General features: G+C 55.0%; 1 protein-coding gene across 4 annotated transcripts in view; it reads left to right on the top strand.

The window, feature by feature from the left end:
• Window positions 1-15,386, top strand: part of RALGDS (ral guanine nucleotide dissociation stimulator) — a 58,156-nt gene that overhangs the window by 20,203 nt on the left and 22,567 nt on the right. For 2 of the 4 annotated variants that reach the window (XM_041483913.1, XM_041483912.1), the window contains exon 1: window positions 13,489-13,885. The exons of 1 other annotated variant lie outside the window; for it this stretch is intronic. In XM_041483913.1, the coding sequence (XP_041339847.1) occupies window positions 13,706-13,885 (180 nt within the window). In that variant the 5' untranslated portion in view covers window positions 13,489-13,705. Of the gene's footprint in view, window positions 1-13,488; window positions 13,886-15,386 lie in introns of those variants that run through there. One more of the 4 variants, XM_041483911.1, reaches the window with a different exon arrangement.

The following is a 15,386-nucleotide window of genomic DNA, read 5'->3' as shown; positions in this document are numbered from 1 at the left end:
GCTGCCAACGGCCCCGTGGTGAATCAAAGCCTGCCGTGTCTGTATCAAAGGCTGTTTCTTTTCCACTGCGTGCATATGGTAGATGTTATCTAGAGGGAGGAGCTGAAAATGAGCTCTAGGACCATTTCCTGACCACGGCTGCAGTAAAAAACAAATCCCTCGATCTCTGCTGTTGGTCAAACTCTCCTTTTCCCTCAGGCAAATCATCGCTTGGTTTCTTTGGAGGTAGTAGAAGCTATGGAAAAAGACTCCCAGGTTTAATTCTCATCTGTAAGGGCAGAGACTTAGGAGCACTCTGTAAAGTCTTGGAACTTCTGGGAATTGCCCTGGCAAGGCTGAGGGCTGAGCCCATCCCACACCATTTGTGCACGTCCAGCTCTGAATCCATGAGGCCACGAACACACTGCTTTGTGCCTCTGGCTGATGCTGTCCCAGGAGCTTTTGGGGTGGTGGCAATCCCTGTTTCCAGCCCTGGGGGAGGCTTCAGAGAGGGAAGAGTTGGTGTGATGGCTGAGCCCTTACACTGGTTTAAAAGGGATGGAGAAAAGGGTCCCCAGTTGCTGCTGTTTGGGTCAGTGGTGCTAAAACCAGAGTCTTCGTGTTCCCACACTGAATAAACATGAGAAATACAGCCCTGGGAGTGCCAGGCCAGTAATACCAGGGTTACTACAAATAAGCAGGTAGCAGGGTGGTGTTGATGCAGACAAGAGCTGCTGGAGTAGTGAGAGCACAGACCTCTGGAGCCTGAGCCAGCCTCTGACGCCGCTCCCTGGGGTACAGCCTGTCTCGGGGCTCATGCTGCCCAGGGGTTTGTCATTATTGCCTGAGCTCTGTCACCTCTGGGACAGGCTGGCTGCAGGTTTTCAGATGCCTGGTGCCCACCAAACATCTGTGCCTTGCCCATGTGTGGCCACACCAGTGAGTCTGTGGTGGTCACCCCACGTGTGCTCACTGCAGGGGCTGGAATTGCCTGGCCAGCTCTCACTGCTGCCCTCTGAGAGCTGCTGGTGCAATTAAAGCTGTGCTAATTCTCTGTATTGCAGGCAGAAGGAGCTGATGTTTCCAGTAATTGTTCAGTCCATCTATTTTCAGTGTTTTTTTCTAAGTGGCCTGGCTGGGTCTGTGCTTGTGAGAAAATGAGGTAAAACACCCTGTGCCACATCCTCAGCTGGTGCACATCCAGGTCAACCCTCTGATTCTGGTGGCATTACAACCTGTCCCTAGCTAAGAACGTGAGGTTCAAGGTGACCTCCTAGAGTGTTTCTCTGCTTCTTTGCTCTTCCTCCCCATCCTTCTGCACCAACTTCTCTGTCTGAAGCTTGAGGGCAATGTGAGAACTTGCTCCTTGTGCAGCTTTTACTCTGTAGCCATGGTTTTCCCGGAGGTACAGGCTCTGCCTCTTGCACTTTCCCTCTCTCTGGTGAAATGGGATCTCAACCTGCATTTTCAGCCTTCTCTCTCTCTCTGCTCTCAATTTCCATCCCGACCATCCCGTGGGATCAGCAGAGCCTTCCTGGTGGCTCTGGGTGCTGCCAAGGCAGCTGCACAGCCAGATCCCTGCAAACCCAGACCCCTGCAACCCCAGATCCCTGCACAGCCAGATCCCTGCACAGCCAGATCCCTGCACAGCCAGATCCCTGCACAGCCAGATCCCTGCACAGCCAGATCCCTGCAAACCCAGACTGCTGCAAACCCAGATGCCTGAAAACCCAGATCCCTACAAACCCAGACCCCTGCAAACCCAGATCCCTGCACAGCCAGATCCCGGTGCCGTGTGCCGCTGGCAGGAGCCGGCTCCATCCCTGCCCCGGGGGCTGGGCACCCTGACTCACGGCAGATCAGCCACGGAGCAGCTGCCTGCTGACAGTTTGGTTCAGTTAAGGGCCCGTCAGTGCCATTTGCTGTCATCTGTCCCGGGGCAGCGGGCTCGGGGCAGCGCCGACAGAAGCAGCTGTTGCAGGAGTGTGCCGTGAGCGCTGCCAGCGCTGCCCAAGTGTGCTCAAATAAGGCAAATCCAGCTTGCTGACTGCTTTGGCACAGCACACGCTGCTTGCTGCCTGCTTTGGGTCTTTGCCAGAGCACAGGCTGCTTGCCCCTGGCCATCCTGCCCTCCCTGGGCGGAGGTGCTGAGTTGGAGGTGTGGGTGTTGCCTGCCCCCGGCTCCATCCCCTCCTCTGCACAGCCTCCCGTTCCAGGTCCTGCAGGGACAAGGCTGCCGTCACCACAGCCATGGATTCGGAGTGTGCCAGCTGCAAACACAGGGGAAATGGAGGGTTTGCCCCAGTCACAACCCTTAACATCACAGCAGAGCACGGGTGTAACCGCGGGTATCTCCCACCCAGGGACTCCATCCGAGATGACCCCATGTAATTACCCCGTGTTTCAGGGAGCCCTGGGGCTGTGCAGCAGCAGAGACAGCTGAGAGTGGCAATCCTGAGTGTGCCTGACACGCCTTGAGCTGGACCCTGCCTGGCCTCGGATGTGGCTGCCACCACAGAGTTGATGGCACTGCTCCTTGCTGACACGAGCTGTGCTCTTGTGGCTTGTGGTGTTGCTGAACAGTCCTCCTGTCACACACACAGCCTGCAGGGCTGCTCCTCGGGCAGCGCTGATGAGCCCCGGGACTCTGGGCTCGGCTCCAAAGCTATCACATGGCTCTGGAGCATCCCCTGCCCCTCGCTGCTCGCTGGTGTCCCCAGCAGGACAGAGCAGCTTGCTTTTGTTGGGCACTGCCAAGCACAGATAGGCACCACTGCTGCCTCCAGGCAGAGCTGGATTTAGCCATGGGAGCTTCAAATGCTGCTGAGAAAAGCCCTGGTCTGTATCAGCTCGATTTGGCCACTGCTGGCTGTTAAATGCTGTTGAGATGCAAAAAGCATCTTTGGTTTCAGGGAAATTGCTCATGAGGTGGTAAAGTCCTGCAAGGAGGGGGCACAGCCAGGTGCAGCTTGGTGTTGGCTCTTTTATGAACCTGCAGAGCTTTGTGGTGTCAGCACTGCTGGAAGGATTGGCTCCGCTGCCCCAGGAGCTGGTTCTCCCCAAATCCTCCTGCCTGCCCCATCATATGATAATGGTGTAACAGGACAGGCAGGGCTGCTGGTTCTGCTGGGGCAGAACTTGTGATATTTGGTATTTTTAACTCCTGGCTTGTGGAGTCATGTGCGTGGCATCACTCGTGGTGTCTGGAGAGGGCAGCACGTGGTGCACCCCAGTGTTGTGGTCCAGAGCTCAGGCTTTGGGGCACCACCTCCATAAAGATGCTGGTGAAGGCCTGGCTTTAGGAACCTCAAAGGCTCTTTGCATCCAAAATGTGATTTGTTGATTTTCTTGTGTCACCTCTGTGCAGGCATCCCCTCAGCCCTGTGTCCTCACTCCTCTGCTGGCTTCTCTGGGCCTGTGCTGGGGTTCTCCCTGGGTGTGCTGGGGCTGCAGCAGCTTTTGGCAGCAGGACATTTGGTTTTTGCTTCCACTTGACAGCTCAGGAGTGGAAAACACCCAATCCCATCCTGCTGACAGCTGCCTTTGTAATTCGGGTGCTGTGAACTCCCAGAGAACAGCTGTGAGCATCAGCCCTTCACCCGGAGGCATCGAGGAGCTGTTGGGAGGACAGGGCTGGTTTGGGTGTACTGAGGAGCTGTTTGGGAGGACAGGGCTGGTTTGGGTGTACTGAGGAGCTGTTTGGGAGGACAGGGCTGGTTTGGGTGTACTGAGGAGCTGTTTGGGAGGACAGGGCTGGTTTGGGTGTGACAATCTTGGTAGTGTCTCACTGTGATGTTGGTGACAGGGAAATGCAGTGCTGACCTGACACGGAGGGGCTTCCTCTCCTGCCTGCCAGGAAAGCAGCGCCCAAAAATCTCCCTTAATAACCCCTTTCTGCTCATCCTTCTCCCTTGAGGCTCCCGTGTGCATTGCTCTGAGAGTCAGGGGTTTTTCTTTCATCACAGTGCCCTCCCAGCACTTCTCCTTCCCATACTGGAAACCGAGTGTGAGTTAGAAACTGCAACCGAGGGAGGAAGGAGTGGCAATGTGGTTTGTGGTGCCAGAGCCTGGGCTGGCCAGCAGAGCAGCTGGGAGGCACTTTGGGGGCTCTGGGGTGAGGAGCTGAGGGCAGGGGAAGCAGGATGGAGGAGCTGCTCCAGCTCTGTGGGGTCTGGCAGTGTCGTGGCCATGGGTCGGGGAGCCCCTGAGCAGGGGGATCCCGCCCTAGAGCTGTCTGGAGGCAGGAAATGGAGACTGATCCCTCCCCACCCAGCTGTGTGCAGAGCAAGAGGGAATCAAAAGCAGCTGAAAATCCCGGATTTCCCTTTCTGTTTGGCAATGCGGGAAGCACAGGGGAGGAGACGGACAAGTTAAGTGGGAGCAGCTCCACCTTTCCCTGCACCCACAGCCCCTGGGGGCAACTGGCCCTCCCGGCCCTCCCCAGCTGTTTATTTATCTATAATTGAAGACCTGGCTGCTGCTGACAGTCCAGCTGGCCTCAGAATGGCACCAGACTCTGTCTGAGACCTGTGGCACCATTCCATTCCCGGGGGCTCTCGGGTGCCAGCTGTGCCCTGGCACACCTGCCCTGGGAAGGAGCCTTGTCAGAGGTGACTCTCAGCCAGGGCTGGGGCAAGGAGGGGGAAAGGGAAGCTCCCCAGGGGTTTGGCTGTTGTGACGGATGACTCAGTGCATGCCCTGGCTGGGTGGCACCCTCTGTGCCACCGTGTTACGTGCCCACGTGTCATGGAAAGCCTGACGCTGCTCCGTGCCCGCGTGGCACGGGTGGCACTGGGAAATGAACCCTCTGTGCGGGTCTGATCCTCCCTGCTGGGGTTAAAGAGTCACCCTGCAAAGGTGCTGGCAGCTCAGGAAGGGATGGATCAGGCTGTGCCCTCTGTGCCAAAGAGGGGAGAAGCTCCTCAGGGCCCCACTGCTGTGAAAGGCTGGGTGAGCAGCTTGTCCCACTCTGCTCCCTGACCCTCCTGCAGGAGCTCGGGTTGTGTTTCCTCGCTCTTTTTCCTGCAGTTAGGGGAGCCAGAAAGAGCTTAAAATCTAATTTCCTACCAAAGTCAGGCTGCTGCTGTCACGGTGTCCCTCTGGCTGTGCCCTCTCTCCCCAGATGACTCCTGAACCCGCCGACCTGCGTGGCAGATCTGGCCGAGGGCTCGCAGATAATTATGGAGAGATGATGAAATGAGATGGTTGAGAGGAGGAAAAGAATCCTGTAAATGCCCCAAAACATCTGTAGCATGAGTTCATGTATTATTAGACACCAGCAAATCCACGTGGGAGATGCTCTTACAAACACTTAACCGCAAAAACATTTTCATTCTCGGTTCGTGCATTTTTAGGCACCAAAAACAGTCTCGAGACACAAAACCATAGGAAGCAACACAAGCAGTTTCAGTGCTCATGGGATAACCTTTTATTTTAATAAAACCTGAAATTCTTTTGGCACTCAATGTGATTCCCAGAGCCAAGGCTTGAAGGAAAAACAACATAAATCACGGACTCGAAAGTAAAAAGTTGGGAGGGTCAGAGCACTGTGGCCAGACCCAGCTGTGGTGTGACTTGGTGGCACTTGATGAGTTTGTTGATATTTCTGAGGGACAAACCTGGCCCTCAGCTGCTGGCACACAGTATTGTTTGGGAGAGCACTGCTCCTCCATGCCAAAACCCCCACAACAAAAAGAGTTCTGCTGGCCATGGAGAGAGGCCCTGGAATAACTTCCCCCTCTAAAACAATGCGGAGCGGAAACGTTTCAAAGTGGTAATTACCAAAGGGAAAATAATTTTTTTTAAACATCCTTTGTCTGAGCGCCTAACAATACCTGGGAATACTGAAAGACTTTTCCAATCCTTAATTGACTTTTCAGCCATGTCACTGTTTGTTTCATCTCTGCAACAGCCAGCTCGGGGCTGGGCAGTGAAACTTTCCCTTTCCAGCTCTTGCCAGCCCCTTTTCCTGACTCTCACGTGGCCAACACCAGTAAGTGTGTGCTCAGGCTGTTACAGAACAATGTTTTCATGCCCACTCACTGCATCCCTGCCCAGCCCGTGGTGAATTTGGCCCAGATGATTTGGCAGGGGCCATGCAGTGTCAGCACTGCTGGCTGCTGGTCCAGCTGCCGGTGTCTCTGCTGCTGCTGCTCCTCCTGCAGCTCCTCTCCCTCATCCCTGAGGCTGTTCCGGCCCTCTGGCTCCTCTCTTGGCTGCTGGCTTTCAGTCACATCAGCTCCTCACTCTGCTGGAGCCTGGCTCCAAGGTTTCACTCCTCACTTCAGCTCAAGCTTTCCTGCAGCCTCCCGACGTGTCTGGGTTTTGATTTATGCTTTCCCTGACGTTTGTGCGGTCAGAGGAGATACAGGAGCATTGTTGGAACATCCTTTTCATATCCCCTCTTAAGGGGCTCTGTTCCTGTTTAACTGGGTTTCTTGTTTTCAGTAATCTCAGTTATTTATTGGTGTTATTAGTGTTGTGTGTGTGTGTAGCTTTGCTGTTGCTTGGTTTATCCCCATGATCTGGCACTTAAATCTGCTCCACCTTATTCCTATACCGGGACAACTTTGCAAATCTGTTTTATTTCCCTACCTGTATCTCTTCAGATCAACTCAGCACCTTACAACCTGTTTGGCTCCATTTTCGAGCTGGCCTTTGGATAAAATATAATCTTGTGCAAGGAATCAACTCCACGTGCTTCTTCCCTGTGCCTGTGCTAGGGCATCACTTTTCTCTTGGGCTTCTCAGCAGCTCTGTGGCATCATCCCCTCCCCTGTGTGTGAGTCCAGGCACGTCCTTCCAGCAGCAGGGCAGAGATTGGTGCTGTGCAGGTTCAGGGAGCTGAGTCTGAGCGTGCTGGGCTGGTGACACACGCCAGCCTGCATCCCTGTCCCCAGGGGGAACAGCAGCGTGGGGTCACAGCACGTCCCCAGGGGATGCCGTCCTTCCAACAGCAGGGCAGAGATTGGTGCTGTGCAGGTTCAGGGAGCTGAGTCTGAGCGTGCTGGGCTGGTGACACGCACCAGCCTGCATCCCTGTGCCCAGGGGGAACAGCAGCATGTCCCCAGGGGATGGCCTGCACGGGCTGTCACCTGGGCAGGGGGAGCCTCTCCTGGCCTTCCCTAGCCCAGGAGAGCCAGTGGGAATAAAGCTGGAATAAAGCTGGAATAAAGTTGGAATAAAACTGGAATAAAGCTGGAATAAAGGCGGAATAAAGCTAGAATACAGCTGGAGTAAAGCTGGAATACAGCTGGAATAAAACTGGAATAAAGCTGGAATAAAGGTGGAATAAAGTGGAATAACACTGGAATAAAAACTGGAATAAAGCTGGAATACAGCTGGAATAAAGCTGGAATGCAGCTGGAATACAGCTGGAATAAAGCTGGAATAAAGGCAGAATAAAACTGGAATAAAAGCTGGAATAAAGCTGGGATACAGCTGGAACAAAGCTGCCCTCCTGCTCTCCTGGCTGCATGCACAGGCCAGTGCCATTCCCCATCTGTGAGGCACAGGTGGGATGGGTGTCCCTGTCCCTGTCCCTGCAGCAGCACAGCCCACCAGGGCTGGGGCTTGGGCTGGGGTAGGAGCTGAGGAGGAGGAGGAGGAGGAGGAAGAGCTGCTCTGCCTAGCAAAGTTTCCTGTTATCCACTGGGATTTCTCCGTGGATCAGTTCCCAGAGCCTCTTGTTTCTGGGATTCTCCTTTTACACGACTCAGCTGAACGTGTCATTCTGGCTGGTTGTTGTGGGTGGAAAATTGCACTGCCTGCCCTTGGATGTGCTTCTGAAAGGTGAGCAGAGCCAGAGCTTTGCTCTGCTCTGTGTCCACCCAGGTGGTGCATGTGTGTTTGCAATATAAAATGAAATCTCGCTATTTCATTTAATTTTTTTCTGGCAGATTAGAAGGAACAGCTTGAGTTCAGAGCTGAATTTCCCTTATCCTGAGGGGCTACACCTCTTCCCACCTTTCCCTGCAATTTTTTGTGGCTCCATAACCTTTCCCCTCTTTTCCACCAGTGGTTTTCCTTTCCCCGGCTGCTCTGCAGAGAAGCCAAGCAAGCAAGGATGGAAATTACAATAACGGAGCACCTGGGAGGCTTGAACCCGCCACACACTGATTGCTAAGCAACAGGGAGAAATGTTTTTCCTGTTTTCCTTTTGGTTGCAGGCACCTTAGGTGGTATTTGTTAAAAGAGCTGACTGAAACATTCTGGCAGAAAGGTGATGGGGAGATAAAAGCTGCCTTTAAAGGCAAACAGCTCAAGAAATAATGGTGCTTAGCAGAGGGGCTCTGGTGTGTCTGCAGCAGCTTAAAGCCTCCTGAGCTCTGCACTCCCGGGAGAGCCACGTGGGAAAAAAGGGAGAACGCTGCCACCAGGAGCTGCAGCTCCCTCCCGGTGTGGGGATGTCCCTAACAAAACTCCCTGGGTGTCTTGTGAGCTTTGGTCCCTGCATCCCCCTGCCAGCAGTGCCCTGCAAAACAATCTGAGGTCTCTCGCTGCTTTTTCACACCTTGGGCCCTGCTGTCTTCAGCTTTTTGGGCACATTTTGGTATTAAGAGTTGTATCTTGCCTCTTATTTTTCTGAGTGTTTTCTTCTTTGCTGTGAAGGAATCCAGGTGCCTGCTTGAAGCGTGCTGTGGTCGCTTCTTTCTGAGAAAGTGGCTTGACCTCCCCCCACCTCACATGTTGGCCTTGTTCTGATGAGCTTTTAGAGGTCAGAAAGTTTGGGAAATAGATGTTTGTGTTGTTGCTTGCTGCCCTAATGGAAGCTCCTCAAATACTTGATAAATTGTCCGGAGAAGAGAAGGTTCTGGGGCAATCTTAGCATCCCAGAGCATGAAGTGACTTCAAGAGAGCTGGAGAGGGACTTTGTACAAAGGTCTGGAGTGACAGGACGAGGGACAATGGCTTTAAAAGGAAGGAGAGTGGATTTAGATTAGATATTAGGAAGGAATGTTCCCTGTGAGGGTGGTGAGGCCCTGGCACAGGTTTTCCAGGGAAGCTGTGGCTGCCCCTGGATCCCTGGAAGTGTTCCAGGCCAGGCTTGGAGCAACCTGGGCTAGAGGAAGGTGTCCCTGCCCATGGCAGGGGTTAAATCTTTAGGTCAATCTTTAAGGTCCCTTTCAACCCAAACCTGTTGGAATCTAAAAAAACCCAACCCCCCCCAAAAATCTGTGGTTCTTCTGCAGCCAAGGGAGTGGTGCAAGGAGCAGGATGGGGAAGAAATATTCCTGCAAGCTCTGGAGTCTCCAAGGCTTGTGGAATAATTGCTGAGCTTCAGGAGGCAGCAGCCTCGGCAGGAGCTGTGCACAGGGGCTGCAGGAAATGAACCACAGAATAGCTGGATGGAGACTTTTAGATCCTGATTGCCCTGGGATTTGCTGTGCTTCCTCTTGTAGGAGCTGACAGTAATGAGGGGCTTGCCTGGCTGTGTTAATCGTTGGTGTGGAGGAGAGCTGTGCTCCCGAATTAAGGGCAGGGGGGGCAGGGGGTGCTGCAGCTGGGCAAGGGCACAAGGGGCACAAAGGGCAGGAGAGCCCGAGCCAGCCTTCCTCCCTGCCAGCACAAAGAGTTCACAGTGTCTGATCTGTCAAAAACAGCTCCAAAGAATGCCCAAAGCCTGGAGGCAGAGTGATCCAGCTGCCCTGGATCTGAAATACTCAGCAGAGAACCTCCTAAAATCCATGCCTGCTGTAAGCTGTGGCAAGTGGTGGGTGGTTCTCATCTAAAATCTGGTTAAATCAGGGCATTGGTCATGCTGGGAGTGAGAACTGGGTCTGTGAGGGTCTGCGGTCTGTTGGTCCCCAAATCTGGGGGGATCCAATCTCACATCTCTGTACAGACTGTATGAACAGAGCAGTGACATTGTTTTCTCTTCTTGCTCAAGCTTTTCCCTTCATCCTGAAGTGGAAGAGATAGTACTGGTTGTTTACTGTATTACTATTATTATTACTATTATTATTTCTTATAAAATAACCTTCCTGCTGAGCCTGAGCAGTGAAAAGTCTTTTCCAATTAAAATTGGAATGCCCAAAAAGTTTTGATCTAGCACATAATGCCTAACCTCCAGTCAGTAATTCTTGTAATTAGGTAGCACTTTTCCTCCAAAATGCCTTAAAAACAGCAAGAAAAAGGGCTTCCCCAGCTGCACAATAGAAGGAAGTGCTAAGGGCTCCATGTCAGAGCCTGACACAGACTCGCCTTGTGAGCTGGTGCCAGAGCTGGGACAGAGGCCGGATAATGTTGCAACTCCCACATAAAGCAGCCCAGTTCCCCTCAGAGGCTGCTGGTTTGGGTCCTGGGTCCTTTTCTGGTCCAGCAGTGAGAGCTGGAGGTGTGTGATGCTCCAGAGGGGCTCAGTTTGAGGTGGTGAGGGTGATTCCTGCCTTCTCTGCTCGGGGCTGGGATCAGCTCTTTGCGGCTCTTGGCATCAGTCCTGCTGTGCTTTCACTGAGGCTCAAAGGGAATGTGGGTTTGTTGGGGTGCTGGCAGTGCCCTGGGGGTGCTGGCGGTGCCCTGGGGGTGCTGGTACTGCCCTGGGGGTGCTGGCGGTGCCCTGGGGGTGCTGGTACTGCCCTGGGGGTGCTGGCACTGCCCTGAGGATGGTGGCAGGAGCACTGGGGTGTTTGCAGGCAGCTGATGCCAGGCAGGAGCAGCTCTCGTGGGAGTGTTTGTGAGCCATGCTTTGGGGTGGGCAGCCTCACTTGATGGCAAAACCAAACCCCCCCACAGCAGCACTGAGCACAGGAGATGGGTCACTGTGAGTTTTGCCCTGTAGGAAATGTGCTGGAAAGTCCCACTCAGCAGCAGAGCAGGGAGATGAAAGCAAAGGAGGGCTGGAGGATGTAGCTGGGGGAATGCTCAGACACCTCGTGCTGGGGAGAGACAATTTGGGGTCCAGGCTGAGCCCAGTTATTAACTGAGGTCTGAATCTGCAGGTCCTGACTATCACAGATTGACCCAAATTGATTCCCAAACCAGAAAACTGGCTTAAAGTTTCCAAAAGTTTCTGTGTTACCCTCTTCATGTTACTGACTCTACAGGTAAGGCTGGGGGCTGCAGCAGAGGAGCAGAGCTGCTCTGGTGTTGGGTGTGTGGGTTTGTATTCATCCAGCCAAGAGCTGATTTCAGAGTGGTGGAAAGACAAAAATTGGTGGATTTCTCACAGCACCCAATTCCTGGGCTTGCCAGAGTCAATGGGATATTTACAGATTATATGGAAAAGCTCAGTGTGTTGTGAAAAGTTTTTGGCTGAGTTTGCCAAGTGCAAATTGACAGTATATTTTTTTTAATGACTCACTCAAGCATTGATAATTTTCTTAAATCCCTGAAGTCAGGTGCGTGTCAATTAATCACATTTTGTAACAATTTCTCGACCTTCAAGGATTCTGGAGGGAAACCTGAGGGTGTGATACTTCCTGTTCTCTTTCACCTGTGTGCTTAGAGGCAAATAAGCCCTGAAAAGTTATTTGTTTTGAATCTCATGATTTTCAAGAGCCTTGCCCCTGACGGCTGAGTGTTTGGGGTTAGCTACACAGAGCAAACATCCTGAACTTGGGCTCCTGACCCTGCTCTGAGTGTTTTGCTTTTCAGACCCAGAAGGTTCCCAAGAGAGGAGAGAGGAAACTGACTGGCTATTTTTAAACCCCTGCAGTTGCCTTCCTGCCTTATATTATTTATTATCCATTATCAGAAGTGTTTTTCCCCTGAAACCATCTTTAGTGGTCAGCCGAGGGACGGTGAAAATTGCCCATCAAACAGAGCTGCATCTTTCTGCAGAGGTCAGACAGAGCTGGAGGCTCTGGGAGGGCTGGAAATGAGTGCTGCTGTTGTTTGTTGTGTGCACTCGAGCTGTGCCAAGCAGTGCCAGGGGTGGGCTGTGATTTCTCTGCCCTAAGACTCAAACATGAAGCAAAGCAGAGTCTCCTTCCCAAATGTTTCACAGCCCAGAGAGGCAACGCTGATTTCTGCTGGAAAGCAGGTCCCTGCCTCTGATTTCAGAAGATCCCTGCCTCTGATTTCAGCATGTTTCTCTGATTTCAGCAGGTCCCTGCCTCTGATTTCAGCATGTTTCTCTGATTTCAGCAGGTCCTGAGCAAAGGGATGCACAGCTCTGAGTCTCACAGCACATCTTGCAGTGCCACGTGGCTCCTGCACGGCGTGTCACTGGGGCTGGGGACACCTCTGCTGGGAGCAGCATCACATCCTCCTGAGATGGAGAGAGCTGCCCTGAGCCACCTGGCACTGCAGGGTGACCCGGGCAGGGATCAGGGCTGGATCTCAGTGCCTGGGCAGGCTTAAAGTGTGTATTGCCCCCAGGGATCAGGGCTGCATCTCTGTGTGTTGCCCCCAGAGATGTGGGGCTGCCTCGGGCAGTGCAAGGCCCTGCTGCTGGGCTGGGTCCCCTTTCCCAGGATGTCCAGGAAGTCCCCTCTGACCTCTTTGGCTCCAGATAAAGCAGGACAATAGCCCACGTTGTCCTGGCTCATCCTTCTGCCTGGTAAACTTTCCAGTTGGAAGGCTATCACAGCCTGGCAGCTTTGTTAATCCCTTCCTGCCCGGGCAGGAGCTGCTGGTGCCCTGGGCAGAGCTGGACATGTGAGCCTTGGCTCCATCCTCGCTGGAAATAAAGCTGCAGGGCTGCAAGGCCCTGGGAGGCCGATGTTATTTCAGCTGCAGAGGGAGCTGAGGCATGAAAGTCCAGGTTTTGGTGGTGTCAGCAGCTCTGCCCAGACCCTGGGATGCAGTTTCTGAGCAGTGTGTGAGGAGGGAAGAGCAGGGGAGGGCTGGAGCACGCAGTGCTCAGCACAGGGGGCTGATGAATGACAAACAGTTCTGCCCGTTTCTCTCTGCCTCTGAAAACAAAATTTTGTCGCAGGGGTTCTCTAAGGTGGGATCTGCAGCCCTGCTGTCCCCCAGGCTCGTTTTGCTTTCCCGGAGCCCCGGAGAGCAGGTGCCCGGGTCCCCAGTGCCCCCTTTGGCTGTGCAGGGGGGGCTGGCACTGACTGCCGGTGGGTCACATCACTCCATCCCGCAGGGGACACTGCCCGCTGCCCCCGCAGGGCTGTGACCGAGTCAGGAAGCCCAGCTGCGGCCAGCGAGGGGCTGAGATAATGCTGGGATGAAAACACGTGCTGATGGTGATCACTCGCTGGCAGTTAACACTTTTCCCTTGGCTGGTGCTGCGTGAACCGCAGGTGTTTCACGGGCACCTGGTGACACAAAGATCCCCTCCCAGAGCCGTTGTCACCTGCGTGACTTTGCTCCCTCTCACCAACGGTAACACCCCGCTGTTCCCCACGCCCAGCTGAGGCTGGAGCTCCGGCCAGCCCACCCCGCAGCCCCCCGAGCATCCTCATCCTCTCCATCCTCCTCCCGCCCGCCGCCCCTTTGCGCGGCCCCGGGGCTTTTCACGCCTGCCGTGGCCGTGTCCCCGTCCCCCCTCCCCGAGGGGGCCGAGCCGAGCCGGGCCGGCCCCCGGGGGCGGGCGGAGGCTGCGAGAGGAAATCCAGCGCCTGCTTCTCCGCCGAGCCGGCTCCATCCCGTCACACCGGGCCGCTCTTTCCGTGCGGCCGCGGGCTCCCGCTGCCTGCCCCGCTGCTGCGGGCTGCCCCGCTCCACACCGAGCATCGCCCCCACGTCCCCGCTGCGGCTCCCCGGGCAGCCGGGGGGGCTGGCGGGGCCGGCGGCGGGTTGCGGGGCCGGGGATGCGGCGGCCCCGCCGATGGTGAGCCGCCGCCGGGCCCCGCCGCACCATGTCCCCGCCGGCCCCGAGAGGATGTTCGAGGGCTGCCGGCGGGCGAGGAGCCTCTGGGGCGGTGTCAGGCTGGAGGTGGCCGGAGAGAGCAGCCCCGTGGTGCTGCACAGCTTCACGCAGCTCGACCCCGACCTGCCGCCGCTGGAGGTGAGTGCGGGGTGCGGGGTTTGAGGTTTGGGGGGCTCCGCCTCGCTGGCAGCGCGGGCAGGGCTGGCCCGGAGTTTGTGGGTGTCTGCAGAGTTGTGTTTCGCAGAATTCTGTTCCGTAGAATCGCAGAGCGGTTTGGGTTGGAAAGGACGGTAAAAAATCATCTTAAAAATCATCTTTGCCCACCCCTGCCGTGGGCAGGGACGCCTCCCACTAGCCCAGGTTGCTCCGAGCACCGTCCAGCCTGGCCTGGAGCGCTCCCAGGGATAGCCACAGCTTCTCTGAGCACCCCATGCCGGTGCCTCACCACCCTCACAGAGAATTATTTCTTCCTAATATCTAAATCTACCCTCCTTCAGCTTAAATCCTAGCACTCCATGCCTTTGCAAAAGTCTCACCAGCCTTCTTGTGGGCCTCTTTATGTGCTTTAGGTGTTTCATTTTGTTGAACAAATGGGTGCCCCTGCTTGGCTTTTTTTGCTGTGAGTCCCTGTGCCCCTGGGGACTGGCAGGCTCTGTAGGGAGAAACCAGATGCTCTCCCTCCAGGCACCCAGGGAAAGGGGCAGATTGTTAAAACTTGGAGTTTTTAATATTTCATTTGAGACTTTGGCTGCGGGAGGCAGGAGTCTGCTCAGTTCTGAGCTGTTTGTGAAGGCTTCAGGCTTGTCCAAACCACAAAAGCGTCCTCTGGGAAGGTTACGGGCATTGGGAGGACTTTCCTGGAGGATGCGAAAATATTTGTGCTTGTTTGGATTCAGCCTCGGGTGGTTCAAAGTCAGGCTGGTCCCAGCGAGGCCCGAGTGCTTTGTTGATGGCAGATGCATGTGGAGGCACCCGAAATAATCTGAGTCAGGGCTGGGCCTTTTATCTTAGTAATGGATGATCGTCATCCGTGTGCTGATTGGGAGCAAACGGTGTGTCAGGAGCAGCTCAGCGGGAGGAAAATTTTGCTGTTCAGAAGTCGCAGCCCTGGCGGTGCAGGGGTTAATACCAGCGAGGGTCAGCAAGTCTGGCTGTGCTGGGGTTTCCAGCCAGCTGCAGATGTGCTGCTCTGGATGCTTCCCGCTGCAATGGGGGCGGTGCAGGGGGGGAATCACCACGAAAGCCTCTCTGGTTGCCGTGCAGATATCCGCTGAGGGCAGCCAGTGCTTCGGGGAGGGCAGAGGCTCCTTCTCCCCAACAATCAACCCCACAAACCTGGGGTGGAAATTCCTGCTCGGGAAGGGATGAGCTCAGGCTCCGGCTGTTCCGCTTCACCTCTGGCCTGGTGGCAGAGCTCATCAGCTCTGCGAGAGTTCATGAAAGCTCCATCCAGCTTGTTTTCCCCGCTCTCCCCTCCCCGCCCGGCTCTCCTGGGGGTGGGCGTGCTGACATGCTTTGGAGTGCATCATCTGGTTCGTGTTATGCCTGGCAGGAAGTCCAGCCTCGGCCGCGGCGCTCCGGGAGGCTGAGGGGCCGCGCTTTTGGCAGGGAGAGCAGGAGCAGGGGGAGGAAAAGAGGG

This window comes from Pyrgilauda ruficollis, unplaced genomic scaffold, assembly GCF_017590135.1.
Source record: "Pyrgilauda ruficollis isolate IOZ18807 unplaced genomic scaffold, ASM1759013v1 scaffold62, whole genome shotgun sequence".
NCBI lineage: Eukaryota > Metazoa > Chordata > Aves > Passeriformes > Passeridae > Pyrgilauda > Pyrgilauda ruficollis.
Note: the sequence above shows the minus strand (reverse complement) of the source record. Positions and strands in the feature narration are given on the sequence as shown.